Source organism: Vulpes lagopus, chromosome 5 (assembly GCF_018345385.1).
Source record: "Vulpes lagopus strain Blue_001 chromosome 5, ASM1834538v1, whole genome shotgun sequence".
Taxonomy (NCBI): domain Eukaryota; kingdom Metazoa; phylum Chordata; class Mammalia; order Carnivora; family Canidae; genus Vulpes; species Vulpes lagopus.
Window position 1 is genome coordinate 73859249 of NC_054828.1, and position 13965 is coordinate 73873213.

A 13965-nucleotide genomic window follows, 5' to 3' on the forward strand; every position below is an offset into this window, starting at 1 on the left:
CCGTGGGCGGGCTGCAGGGTAAAGAAGCGGTTTAGCGCCGCCTGCAGCCCAAGGCGTGATCCTGGAGACCCTGAATCGAGTCCCACATCGGGCTCTCTCTGTGTGATGCCTGCTTCTCCTCTGCCTGTGTCTCTGCCTCTCTCTCTCTGTCTCTATGAATAAATAAATAAAATCTTAAAAAAAAAAAAAAAAAAAAAAAAGAAGGCTTGACAGACGGGCCTAGAAGCGTCTCGACGCTCTCCTACTTCTGCCTGTGGACGAAGGGCTTCCGCCGCCGCCCGCCGCCGCAGGTAGTTGTGTCGAGCGCCGATACCGCGCTGGGTGAGGGGCCGCTGGTAGCGGCGCAGTCTCGGTAGGCAGTATGAGTTTGGCCGGTGGCCGGGCCCCCCGGAAGACCGCGGGGAACCGGCTTTCTGGGCTCCTGGAAGCCGAGGAGGAAGATGAGTTCTACCAGACGACTTACGGGGGTTTCACAGAGGCAAGAGTCGGGCCCAGGAAGAGGGAGGGGAGGAAGCTACTAGGAGTCCTGAACGGAGAAACGTCGGACAAAGAAGGGGGCGGGGAATGGATACAGTCAGCCCTGGGAGTGATATTCGAGAGCGGGTGGGAGAGTCCTGGATGGGGTTGGAGGGCTCAGGGATGAGGGGCTCTCCGAGACGCCAAACCATGGAAGAAACCAACCGTATACTTCTCTGGTTGCATGTTTCACTTCTGACGTCTAACGTACTCGAGCTCCTCGTAGTCACGCAGTATGGACTCTGGCCTACTGCTCGGTTATCCACCTGAAGGTAAAAAAGGATCTCTTCACAAAATAGAGGAGCTCAGCCTACTTTTTTCACCTTTCAAATCTCAACGTAAATGTCTCCTTAGTTAATCCTTCCTTAACTGCTCTAAGAAGTGGTCCATTTATTTCCTTCATATAATATATTTCGAATTGTAATTAGATTTGGTTTGCCTACTTGTTTATACTTTTCTATTAGATTGTAAGCTCTGTCAGGTTAGAGATGGTCTGTTTTGTCCAACAGTATACGTCCAGTGCCTGGTCCATTCTCTGGATTGGACGGGCACTGGTGCTGATTGAATCTGTCCATTCTTAAAAAAAAAAAAAAAAAAAAGAATCTGTCCATTCTTAAAATATCTGTTGAAGAGCTAGGGCAAGCCAACCACTGTGGTAAGTTCTAGGGAAGCATGAAGTATTGAAAACACCACTTTGTTACTCGTATTCCAGACCCCAGCAGGGGAACCAGGTGGATTAACAGCTGAAATACTGTGTGATAAGGAGGGAAAAAAAATGGTAAGCTAGGGTGCTGTGGTAATATGTGGGAGCCAGAGTTACTGGTTAGGATTGGCCTCCCTGGAGGACATGATGTTTAAGCTTACTACAGTATGAAAAGTAGGCCTTGACTCAGTGAACAGCAGCAGGGCTGGGAGCAGGATAAGGAGAAATGGTATGTGTGTGGGGGGGGGTGGATGCAGAATATGTAAAGTTACTGAGTCTGTGTGGTACATGCATGCCTACTCTCCTTTCTCCAAACCTTGAAGGAGAATAAAATTGATAAGGCTGGAGGGAGTGGACATAGGCCAAATCATGTTGGGCCTTATGAACCATGTTGAGGGGTTTTGCTCTTTATCTAGACGACTGAGAAGATTCATCAAAGTACCATGATCAGATTTATATTTTAGAAAGCTCACTCTGTAATGAGGAGAATGGTTTGAAGGAGGCAGTGGGAGTAGAGAAACATGGACAATAGTTTCAAGACAAATTAAGGACACTGAATCCATAGGACTTGAATCCACAGGACTTGATTGGGAGTCATTACTTGAACAGTTGACCAACTGTAGTTTAAAATAGAATGTTCTCATCCCTCCCCCAAAGGCCATTTTCCTATTCCTGTCATTTTACGAGTCGTTATTTAATATGTACACTTCATGCTTCCAAAAAGGATTAAAGGAGGCTTACAGTATAAACAAAAAGTAGGAACTGTAAAAATAGAGACAGATCAGAAGTAATTGTACCAGAAACCTCTGCTAAAATAGTAATAGCAATTTATATTAAATTTAGCGGGGCGCCTGGGTGGTTCAGTGGTTAAGCATCTGCCTTTGGCTCAGGGCGTGACCCCAAAGTCCCGGGATCGAGTCCCACATCAGGATCCTTGTATGGAGCCTGTTTCTCCCTCTGCCTGTGTCTCTGCCTCTCTCTCTCTCTCTCTCTCTCTCATGAATAAATAAAATATTTTAATAAATAAATAAATAAATAATAAATTTAGCTGTGAGCTTCCTGGCAGCCAAGCCCTGAATTTCTTTTTTCAGTAAGAAAGAAGCATATACATTCTTTAAGAGAGAAAAATTTATTCAGCATTAAGTCCTAGGAAGAAATACACTTATACATAAAATTATAAAGTAATGGGTTCACTAGATGATGTAGAAACATTCACTTATCTAGTCATGCCTATTAATGACCCTTGATAAAAGGCAAAGGTTAAAAAAAAAAAAAAAAAAAAGGGAACCCTGGGTGGCGCAGCGGTTTGGCGCCTGCCTTTGGCCCAGGGCGCGATCCTGGAGACCCGGGATCGAATCCCACGTCGGGTTCCCAGTGCATGGAGCCTGCTTCTCCCTCTGCCTGTGTCTCTGCCTCTCTCTCTCTCTCTGTGTGTGACTATCATAAATAAATAAAAATTTAAAAAAAAAAAAAAAGCCAAAGGTATGGTAGTAAATCCCTAACTTAGTGAAAGCATCTTGATTGGATGGACACTAAGCTAATGTGCAGTTGAAAGACTACTCTCTGGTGCGATGACTTAATACCTGGTTAGAGCTGAGGGGATTAATGTGTTCCCAGGCAGTCTTTCACAAGCATCAGTTGGGAGGAAATGATGGCCATCGGTGCAAGTTTGAACTCTGGCTAGCTTGGCATGTCAGCTGTCTGTGCTGTTTGCTTGCTTTGGCAGCATGTGTACCAGGATTAGCCTGTTGGTCTACATCCCTGACTGAAGAGAGAGACACATGTTTGAGGTGCCACCCTGCCCAGTTTTTGACTCCCTCGCCCTTAAGTGTGTTTTTCCCTTTACTTTCCAATGTGGCTGCCATTCTAGTCCTAACCTGTAACCCCTCAATTCTAGGGTGTACTCCACGTTGTCTACTCCACTCAGCTAACAACTTCCAGAGCTTTCTGAAACAGCCCTAGTATATAGTTTTCCTTCCTCTCTAAATCTTTATTGGCTCTCCATTATACATATTATAAGAACTCAGTTATTTTTCTGTTGCAACACACCTGAGGAATGAGACCTATGTCTCAGTAAGTTTACCTCAACAAAGATTATCAATAATGGGACAAATAAGGAGAGGGAGAGAATTGAGAATCATTGGCCTGCAAATTAAAAGTCACGAGTTTATTAGCCTGATACATGAGTTTCTCTGTTGACTGAAGGCAACCTTTTCAAGTCTTCTAGCTTTGGAGGGCAGTCAGTTAATGTTGGAAGAAGACAGTGCTGGAGTCAAAGGCAGTCGACTAGGAAGATTTCTTGCCCAAGACAAGCCTTCTGCTTTACTGAGGTCTAAATTTTTATTCGTAAACAAGGTATACACATTCCTGCGTCTGCACATTTGTTCTTGCTATTCCATCTACCCATGATACCTCTGCCCTCTTGGCCGTCTAAACACTACCATATTTTAAACCACAACTCAAGTCCTCTTTGTTCTTTAGATTCTAAAGCAGAGTTCAGCAAACCCTGACCTACTAGCCAAATTCAGCACATTACCTGTACTGTTCTGGACCTTTACAGAAAAAGTTTGCCAACCCCTGCTCTGAAGGAATAAAGTTAAAGTTTAGACCCTCCCAGACCACTGGTCTATAGGAAATATGCCTTCCTCCAAGCTCCTATAACATTTTTAAATTTATTTATTTATGTGTTATTTGAGCGAGCAGGACGGGGGCAGGGATGGGGGCAGACAGGGAGGGAGAATCCTCAAGCAGACTCTCTGCTAAGTGCGGAGCTCAATACAGAACTCAATCTCAGGACCCTGACATCATGATCTGAGTCAAAATCAAGAGTTGACCACTTAACTGACTGAGCCACTCCTACAACATTTTAGTATCATTTAGTGCCATTTGATACTTTATAGTTGCCTTGTATTCAGACTTCCTTTTACAATTATGTCTTGTCCTCTGCCAGACTGTGAGACCCCTGAGGTAGAGATCAAACGATATCCTTTTGTATCCCAGCACTTAAGACTGTGCTACGGGCAGTGGATCAATGCTGGAAGGTGTGGTGCTGGTGCCAAAGTCCATCAGCTAGGAGGGCTTCTTGCCTGAGGAAACTGAAGGGCTGGGCTGGGAAGGATTGTGGAACAGATCTTACATCAAGAAAGAAAAAAGATGCTTCTCCCTCTGCCTATGTCTCTGCCTCTCTCTCTTACTGTGTGCCTATCATAAATAAATAAAATTAAATTAAAAAAAAAAAAAAGGGATCCCTGGGTGGCGCAGCGGTTTGGCGCCTGTCTTTGGCCCAGGGCGCGATCCTGGAGACTCGGGATCGAATCCCACGTCAGGCTCCCGGTGCATGGAGCCTGCTTCTCCCTCTGCCTATGTCTCTGCCTCTCTCTCTCTCTCTTACTGTGTGCCTATCATAAATAAATAAAATAAAATTTAAAAAAAAAAAGAAAGAAAAAAGATTCTGTTCCTGGAGGGGCACTGATGACTCCAGTGACAGTGAGAACCTCCTTTTCCTGTGTCCTCAGGAATCGGGAGATGATGAGTATCAAGGGGACCAGTCAGACACAGAGGATGAGGTGGACTCTGACTTTGACATTGATGAAGGGGATGAACCATCCAGTGATGGAGAAGCAGAAGAGCCAAGAAGGAAGCGCCGAGTAGTCACCAAAGCATATAAGGTACTGGGGGTATCCTGGTTTTATTGGACTTCCATAATTTCCCATAATTTCTGTTCTGCCCTTCATTAGGTCCCAGTACTCCTCTCTTCCCTGCAACCAGTCCAGTTTCCTACAGTGCTAGTGTTCTCTTCTTAAGATCCTCATCTTTCTCCTTATCAATTCTGTTCCCTGGTATCTGATTCCAATCTGTCCCCAGGAGCCTCTCAAGAGCTTGAGGCCTCGAAAGGTCAGCACTCCAGCTGGTAGCTCTCAGAAGGCCCGAGAAGAGAAGGCACTGCTGCCACTAGAACTACAGGACGATGGCTCTGACAGTGAGTAGAGATGTTTTGGTCAATTGACAAAATTGGAATAGAACAATAAAGCATTCTATCAGTGTTAACGTTTACTAAAGTTGTTTACTATAGTTATATAAGTAAAATATACACTTTGGAAATATAAACTGAAGTATTTAGGGTCAGGAGCTAGGATGTGTGCAAATTAAGCCTCAGATCATTCAGGAAAACACATGCAATGCAAATGAGGTGAAAGGTAAACAGGAGGTGATCTGGGTAAAGAATACATGGGTAGTCTGTGGACTCTTCTTGCAACATTTTTGTAAGTTTGAAATGATTTCCAAATAAGTTTTAAATTTTTTACTATAAACTAAAGGAGGTGGACATGAATTTAAAGATTTTTTTTCCTTTCTAACTTCTTTCCGAGGCCGGAAGTCCATGCGTCAGTCTACAGCTGAGCATACACGACAGACATTCCTTCGGGTACAAGAGAGGCAGGGCCAGTCACGGCGGCGAAAGGGGCCCCATTGTGAGCGGCCTCTGACCCAGGAAGAGCTGCTCAGAGAGGCCAAGATCACAGAAGAGCTCAACTTACGTTCACTGGGTCAGTCTGTGGTTTTAAGAACAGTGGGCAGAGAGCTGAGGAGCATGACAGAAGTGGAGACTGGAGAACCTGAGCAGCTATGGAGAGGGAGATCCGGAACAAGGGAGTCAAGGAGACGTAGAGAGTGAGGGCTTAGTAGCAAGGAAAGAGGCAGTGAGGAGGGCTCTGAAGTACAAGTTAGATAGAAGAGAAAGTGTATGGGGGTAAAATAAGAATTGCATAGAACTGAGTTCAGATCCTAGTTCTGCTTTTCATTTGCTGTAAGACTGCTGGCAATTAACCTACTTGTGTCTCGTTGTCCTGGTTTACAAACAGACAATAATGCCTACTTTATGCTAATTGTAAAAATGAGGAATTCACCAGAATTAGTTCCTAAGATGGGCTATTTTCAAGTCAAAATTCTTTTTTTTTTTTTTTTTAAGATTTTCATTTATTCATGAGAGACACACAGAGAGAGAGGCAGAGACATAGGCAGAGGGAGAAGCAGGCTCCCCTCAGGGAGCCTGATGTGGGACTCGATCGCAGGACTCCAGGAATGATCCTGAGCCAAAGGCAGACACTTATCTGCTGAGCCACTTGGGAGTCCCAAGTCAAAATTCTTTAAAGTCTCTTCACTTTACATGCTGAATACATGATCTTGTATTATAATATGCTATACAAGACACACATTTCTTTTTTTTTTTTTTTTTTTTTTTTTTTTTTTTTAATTTTTATTTATTTATGATAGTCACAGAGAGAGAGAGAGAGGCAGAGACACAGGCGGAGGGAGAAGCAGGCTCCATGCACCGGGAGCCTGATGTGGGATTCGATCCCGGGTCTCCAGGATCGCGCCCTGGGCCAAAGGCAGGCGCCAAACCGCTGCGCCACCCAGGGATCCCCACATTTCTTTTTTAAGAGAGAATGGAGGGGAGGGGCAAAGAGAGCAGGAGAATCTCAGGACCCTGAGATCAAGACCTGAGCTAAAATCAAGAGTTGGACACAACCAACTGAGCGACCCAGGCACCCCAAAACACACATTTCTTTATAAGGTGTTGAGAGTTGAGAGTCTTAAATCATGAGTGGTACATGCGGGAACAGCAGGTTACACACCTCCCATCGAATGCTCAATGTGGGCATACTTTCATCAGGCAAAATAACACAATCACCTATAGTATTTAATTTGTTCTCTTTTTCTTTCTCTCCCCACCACACCCGAATCTTTCTCTGAATCTTGCTCTTAGGTGAGCAAACATGTATAGTTGAATGTGTATAGCCCCAATGTGGAATGGAAGATTATTTACACAGAGTATCTGGGACCCAACCCATTCCACTTTTATATTTCTCAAATTTAGATAAGTCCAAAAGAACACAATGATGAAGAAAAGATTTACTTCAGTTCTGGCATCTTCAGGATATATTTTCACAATTATTTCATTAAACACAACAAAACTTTTTTTTTTTTTTTTTTTAAGATTTCATTTGTTTGGGACACCCAGGTGGCTCAGCGGTTTAGTGCCACCTTCAGCCCAGGGCGTGATCCTGGGGTCCCGGGATCGAGTCCCACATCGGGCTCCCAGCATGGAGCCTGTTATTCCCTCTGCCTGTGTCTCTGCCTCTCTCTCTCTGTGTCTCTCATGAGTAAATAAATAAAATCTTTAAAAAAAAAAATCAATTGTTTATTTGAGAGAGAGCACAGAGGGAGAGGGAGAAGCAGACTTCTCACTCATTAAAGAGCCCGATATGGGGCTTGATATCAGGACCCTGAGATCATGACCTGAGCCAAAGGTGTATGTTTAATCTTCTGAGCCACGCAGGCGCCCCATTATATTGACTTTAAAATCAGTATTTAATCTTTGTATGATGGTAATTCAATACTTTCGAACAGTAGTTATCCCTCAAAACAGAAGTGACTGAGAACCATCACAAACAGTGAGGTGACTTTGATATCACATCCTTTCACTACATTGGTTGGTTTGGGCCACTATAAGGTAACTTCTAGGCTTTTTACATCAGTAACTGACATAGGAGACCTTGCAGAAGTTCATGAACATAATTTGAGGAGTCTGGGAGCAGTCCATGCAGTGCTGAGTTCAGTTCAGTGTAGACACCTGGACTTTAACAAAAGATCTGGGCTTGAAACAGAAACGTGAAAAAGTCTGTAGAGTATAGATAGCACTGGTAGGTTAGATCACCAAGGGAGAAAGCATGGGGAAGAAAAGACAGAAGCTGAAGAACATCTGCAGACTAGATATAGAATGTAATGGGCTCATATAAGAGGAGCTTAGCAGTGGCCAGAGAGTTGGAGAACTCTAAGAATATTGTCTTAAGAATGCCAAGCAAAGGGCAGCCCCAGTGGCTCAGCGGTTTAGCACCACCTTCAGCCCAGGGCGTGATCCTGGAGACCCAGGATTGAGTCCCACGTCGGGCTCCCTGCATGGAGCCTGCTTCTCCCTCTGCCTGTGTCTCTGCCTCTCTCTGTCTCTGTGTCTCTCATGAATAAATAAATAAAATATTTTAAAAAAGAATGCCAAGCAAAGAGAATGTTTAAAAGAGTCTCTTCTGGGGCACCTGCGTGGCTCAGTGATTGAGCGTCTACCTTTGGCTCAGGTCATGATCTTGAGATCAAGTAGGGATCCCGGTAGGGAACCTGTTTCTCCCTCTGCCTATGTCTCTGCCTTTCTCTGTGTGTCTCTCAAGAATAGATAATATCTTTTAAAAAATGAGTCTCTTCTGAATGCTGCAGAGATGCCACTCAGGTGGAGAACTGAGAAGTGTCCATTTGTCTTGGTGATAAGTCAGAGATGACCTTAAGGAACACTTTGGGGGACCACACCATTTTGAAGCAGCTTGAAAAGTTTGGCTGTAAGGGTGGAAGAAGGAATAAGAGCTGTGGCATTTGGGGTAAACATAGTTTCCCTTATTTGTTTCATTCAAAGATTGGAGGAACTATATCTTTGGTGAGAAGCATCTAAAAGTTTAATAATAGGGAAAAAAGAAAGAGTTAATAGTGTAGGTTTTTGGAGAAGTGAGAGGTGGAATTGAGGGGGTAGCTAGAGCACAGATGGAGGAATTGGCTTAAGTTAAGAGGGAGGGAGGGAGGAAGGAAGGATGGTTTATACTTGGAGGTTTCCAAACCCACAGCAGGACATTGGAGTGATTCTCATCTGATTTCTTCTAGACACTATCACCTGTCAGGTGTTGGGCATAGAGTTGACAGCTTGAGGAGAGTGAAGGGTCTTTGAAATACCTGAGATATAATTATATGCTGATGTTGGGGGAGTCTTGAATTTTGGGAACATGTGTTCATGGTGGTTCCAGTACCACATTGTGTAATATTTCACCAGGAGCACTTAGCAATCCAGGTCTGGGCCAGGGAGTTTCGACTGATAAGAGTGATTGAAATGATAGACTGAGGGGATCCCTGGGTGGCTCAGCAGTTTAGCGCCTGCCTTTGGCCCACGTCTCGATCCCAGGATCGAGACCCATGTCAGGCTCCCTGCGTGGAGCCTGCTTCTCCCTCTGCCTGTGTCTCTGCCCCTTTCTCTCTCTCTCTCTCTCTCTCTCTCTCTCTCTCTCTCTCTGTGTCTTTCATGAATAAATGAATAAAAATCTTAAAAAAAAACAAGATAGACTGAGGAACCTAACCTTGATTTTAAAAGAAACATGAAGACTAGAAGGGGCTGCTAGGTAGAATGTAGAGAGATCCATGTGCGGGAGGCTTCAAGGAAGAGAACAGAGGTATCTAGAGTAGTGGAGCAAACAGATCCAAAGGATAGGATGTTGTGGCCAGAGCCTGGGATATGTGATTTTAGTATTTTAGAGCTGGACCAGTTCTAGGCAATAACGAAGTATAGGCTGTAGCTGTGGTAGAATGGAATAACTCGAGTGTCACGGACAGGAAGATTGTTAAGCGATGAGATTTGTAAAGAAACTGAGGATGGGATGTTGAAGGGGTTACCCATGTGCACTTTGAGGTCATCAGGGTGACACAGGAGGATAGGAGTTGGGTGGAGAGGAAGAATGTAAAGCGCTACCAAAGTCTTCAGTGAGTGAGGGGAGTGAGCATGGTACATGGCTGGAAGGAGAGATGATCTAGCCTGGTGGCATAAGTCACAAAAGGGAAGTGAGTTTGCAGATGGGTAGAGGAGCAGCGATCTAAAGTTGCAGTGTGGGCTCAACAGAATACAGGCATGCCCTGCATGGGATGTGGCAGGATGAACAGCCTCCACCAGAGGGCTACAGGGAGAGTGGTGGCCTGAGGGGCTGATAGGCTTCCAGGAAGACAAGTTGTGGAAGGAATGCTGAGTTGAGGAACTTGAGGACAAAGATGAGTTGGCTGATTATGGAGCAGGACTTCTAGAAGACACAGGAAAGTATTCGAAAGGAGAAGGATTGGAAGGTTGGCTGAAGGGAAAGAAAGTAATATTACCTATCAGAATTCCAAATACAAGAAAGGCTAAATCATCAGTGGAGTTTCCTGGTCCAACTTTATCTAGAGGATTATACCCACATTTTTTTTAAAGATTTTATTCATTTATTCATAAGAGCCGAGAGAGAGAGAGAGAGAGAGAGAGAGGCAGAGACACAGGTTCCATGCAGGAAGCCCGAAACGGGATTCGATCCCGGGACTCCAGGATCACACTCTGGGCTGAAGGCAGGCTCTAAACCGCTGAGCCACCCAGGGATCCCCTGTACCCATATTTAAGAAATAGAAATTTTGGGTTCATTCAGAGAAAAGGAACAGGAATATTTTGACCTATTGAGTATTAACAAATACTTGTTGTGGGCAGCCGGGGTGGCTCAGCAGTTTAGCACCGCTTTCAACCCGGGTCCTGATCCTGGAGACCTGGGATCCAGTCCCATGTCAGGCTCCCTGCATGGAGCCTGCTCCTCCCTCTGCCTGTGCCTCTGCCTCGCTTTTTCTCTCTCTGTGTCTCTCATGAATAAATAAATAAAATCTTAAACAAACAAACAAACAAATACTCGTTGAGTGCCTGCAACATGCAAAACACTGCTTGGCCCTGATAATATGTAGGTAATATGAGTCATAATCAGTGCCCTTGAGGAGGAGATGTGTATACCAACTGTGAACTGCCAGACAGCAGTGTCACAGGTCCAGCCAAGGGACTGTGAGAAGCATTCAGGAGAGGCAGTTATTCTGCTTAGCTCATTATTGCTGCATGACAATACAGATGCAGCAGTGTTGCCAGATTTTCTTATAATTTTAAGAGGAGGGCAACTGGGTGGCTTAGTGGCTTAGTGCCTTTGGCTCAAGGCATGATCCTGGGGTCCTGGGTTGGAGTTCCACATCAGGCTCCCCGCAGGGAGCCTGCTTCTCCCTCTGCTTATGTCTCTGCCTCTCTGTGTCTCTCAAAGAGGAACCAGAAATCTCTGTATTTAAGTGTAATTTCCTTGGGGCACCTGGGTGGTTCTATCAGTTACAAGCACCCGACTCTTGATCTTGGCTCAGATCTTTTTTTTTTTTTTTTTTTAAGATTTTATTTATTTATTCACGAGAGACACAGAGAGAGAAGCAGGTTCCATGCAGGGAGCACAATGTAGGACTCGATCCCAGAACTCTAGGATCATGCTGTGGGCCGAAGGCAGACACTCAACTGCTGAGCCACCTAGGCATCCCTCAGCTCAGATTTTGATCTCAGGATTGTGAGTTTAAGCCCCACATTGGGCTCCACACTGGATGTGGAGTCTACTGAAAAATGAATGAATGAAGTTCATCATTTTCAAATGTCAGTAACTAATTAAAATTTTCCAAAAAAAATTTTTTTTAAAGATTTTATTTATTTATTCATGAGAAACACACAGAGAGAGAAGCAGAGACACAGGCAGAGGGAGAAGCAGGCTCCATGCAGGAAGCCTAACGTAGGACTCAATCCCAGGTCCCGAGGATCAGGCCCTGGGCCGAAGGCGGCACTAAACCGCTGAGCCACCCAGGCTGCCCTAAAATTTTCTTTAAAATACAATACAGAGGGGCACCTGGGTGGCTCAGTCAGTTAAGCATCTGCCTTTGGCTCAGGTCATGATCCAGAGTTCTGGGATCAAGTCCCACATTGGGCTCCCTGCTCAGTGGGAAGTCTGATTCTCCCTCTGCCCCTCCCCCGTGCTCATGCTCTCTCACTCACCCTATCAAATAAATAAAATTTTTTTTTTTTTAATTAAAAAATCCAACTATTGATTTCAGCTCAGGTCATGATCTCAGGGTCCTGGGATCAAGCTCCATGTCAGGCTCCAGACTCAGCAGGAAATCTACTTGGGGATTCTCTTCCCACCCCCACTCCAAATAAATAAACCTTGAAAAAAAAAAAAACAATACAGTGCAAAACAGATTACGTAGAATATTTAAATGGACTGCCAGCTTGCAACTTCTGCCATAGACTGAAAAATACAGTAGCAGAAGAGTATCCTAAGCCACTGTGGTTAGCAAAAAGAGTGTCTCAAAATCATGTATGAGGAACAGTTTGATGAGATGGGTATTGTGATCAGCCTAGAGAGACATGGACATTAATTTCAACTATGTAAAGGACCATCATGTGGAAGACAGATTAGATCCACATCCTTTACAGCCCCAAAAGGTTAAACAGTGTAATCAGGCAACATATTTCAGCTTAAAATAGGAAGGAACTCTGTTATGACTAGAAATGCCTGAAGTCCCAGTGTGCTGCTCTGGCTGGAGCAAGTGGACAAGGTAGCTATAGAGGAATATGCAGGGAAACAGTGGGCTTCTCATCCAAGGGTCCCTTCCAGCTCTAAAGCTGTACTATTCTGAGTGTATGAGGAACCAAGTGGTCAGGATGTCAGGGGGGCAAGCAGAAAACATCAGAAGTAGAAGGTGCTAGGAGGCCTCAGAGGATCTACATGAATGACTTAGGCAGGGACTAGCCAGCTAGGAAGATAATTGAGAGACTGGGGGACAGAAGTGGGTGTGGGCACAAAGGGGACTCACCATCCCTTCATACCTTCCTTTGACCCTGAAGAGACATACGAGAGGCTTGAGGCTGACAAAAAGAAGCAGGTGCACAAGAAGAGGAAGTGCCCTGGGCCCATAATCACCTATCATTCGGTGACAGTGCCACTTGTTGGGGAGCCAGGCCCTAAAGAAGAGAATGTGGATGTGGAAGGGTGAGTATGTCGTAGGGAAGAGGGGGAGAGAGCCTTCTCCCTGCCCTCCTCAGCTCTTGTCCCACAGCTATCCTTCAGAGTCCTCTTCCTTCAGCTCCTTGTTTCTTTTAGCCTTCTTCTCTCTCCAGCTTTTCCACCCAGCCCAGCTTGCTTTTCCCTGTCTGTCACTTAGATTCTCTCAGAACATTGTCATCACTCTACCTCCTTCCTCTCTATCCTTGCCTGATGTTTATCTATTGTTTTCTCTCCTCAGAGTGTTTGTGTTTTTCTCTCTCTCCCCTTAGGCTGGATCCTACTCCCACAGCTTCTGCACTGACTCCCCATGCCGGCACTGGACCCGTTGTCCCTCCACCTCGCTGCTCGCGTACTTTCATCACTTTTAGTGATGATGCAACATTTGAGGAATGGTTTCCCCAAGGCCGGCCCCCAAAGGTCCCTGTTCGGGAGGTCTGCCCCGTGACCCATCGCCCAGCCCTGTACCGGGACCCTGTCACAGACATCCCCTACGCCACTGCTCGAGCCTTCAAGATCATCCGTGAGGCCTACAAGAAGTACATCACTGCCCACGGACTGCCGCCCACTGCCTCGGCCCTGGGCCCTGGCCCACCACCTCCCGAGCCCCTCCCTGGTTCTGGGCCCCGAGCCTTGCGCCAGAAAATTGTCATCAAATAAGGAGATGTTTAATCCTTAGAAACCTCTTTCCTGCCCTGACTTGGGGCTCTTCATGTTTCCCCTTCTCTCCCTGCTTCTCCCCTTTGTCAGCTCTGAGCTTTGCCCAGCCCTTTTCTATTTCTTTCCCCCCAGTTCCTACTGGTTTTGTGTTTTTTAATCTAATAAAAGAGAAAGATCTCCTTTGTCTGGTGTCTGATCTAGAGTTGGGTGCAGTTTGTGAATGTCTGAGTATATATGGGTTTTTATTTTGTTTAATAGTGTTTATTGTGAGCTTCCGTTTTTAAATTCTAAGTATTTGTTCCTCCAGCTGGATTATAAACACCTTTAGACACCCAAACAAAATTCTTATACTTACCTTCATATCACCTTATATTCCCTGCTTTGAATATAGCAAGGCACCAAGTAAGTAGGAAC

At 45.1% G+C, this 13965-nt stretch overlaps 1 protein-coding gene across 1 annotated transcript; it reads left to right on the top strand.

Annotated features, from left to right (window-relative positions):
• Positions 1 to 290: 290 nt before the first annotated feature.
• On the top strand, positions 291 to 13730 carry VPS72 (vacuolar protein sorting 72 homolog). The gene is made up of 6 exons (XM_041756499.1): positions 291 to 478; positions 4735 to 4887; positions 5084 to 5198; positions 5587 to 5763; positions 12735 to 12879; positions 13164 to 13730. The coding sequence occupies exons 1-6, from the start codon at positions 362 to 364 to the stop codon at positions 13549 to 13551; spliced, it is 1095 nt and encodes a 364-aa protein (XP_041612433.1). The 5' UTR covers positions 291 to 361; the 3' UTR covers positions 13552 to 13730.
• Positions 13731 to 13965: the final 235 nt, after the last annotated feature.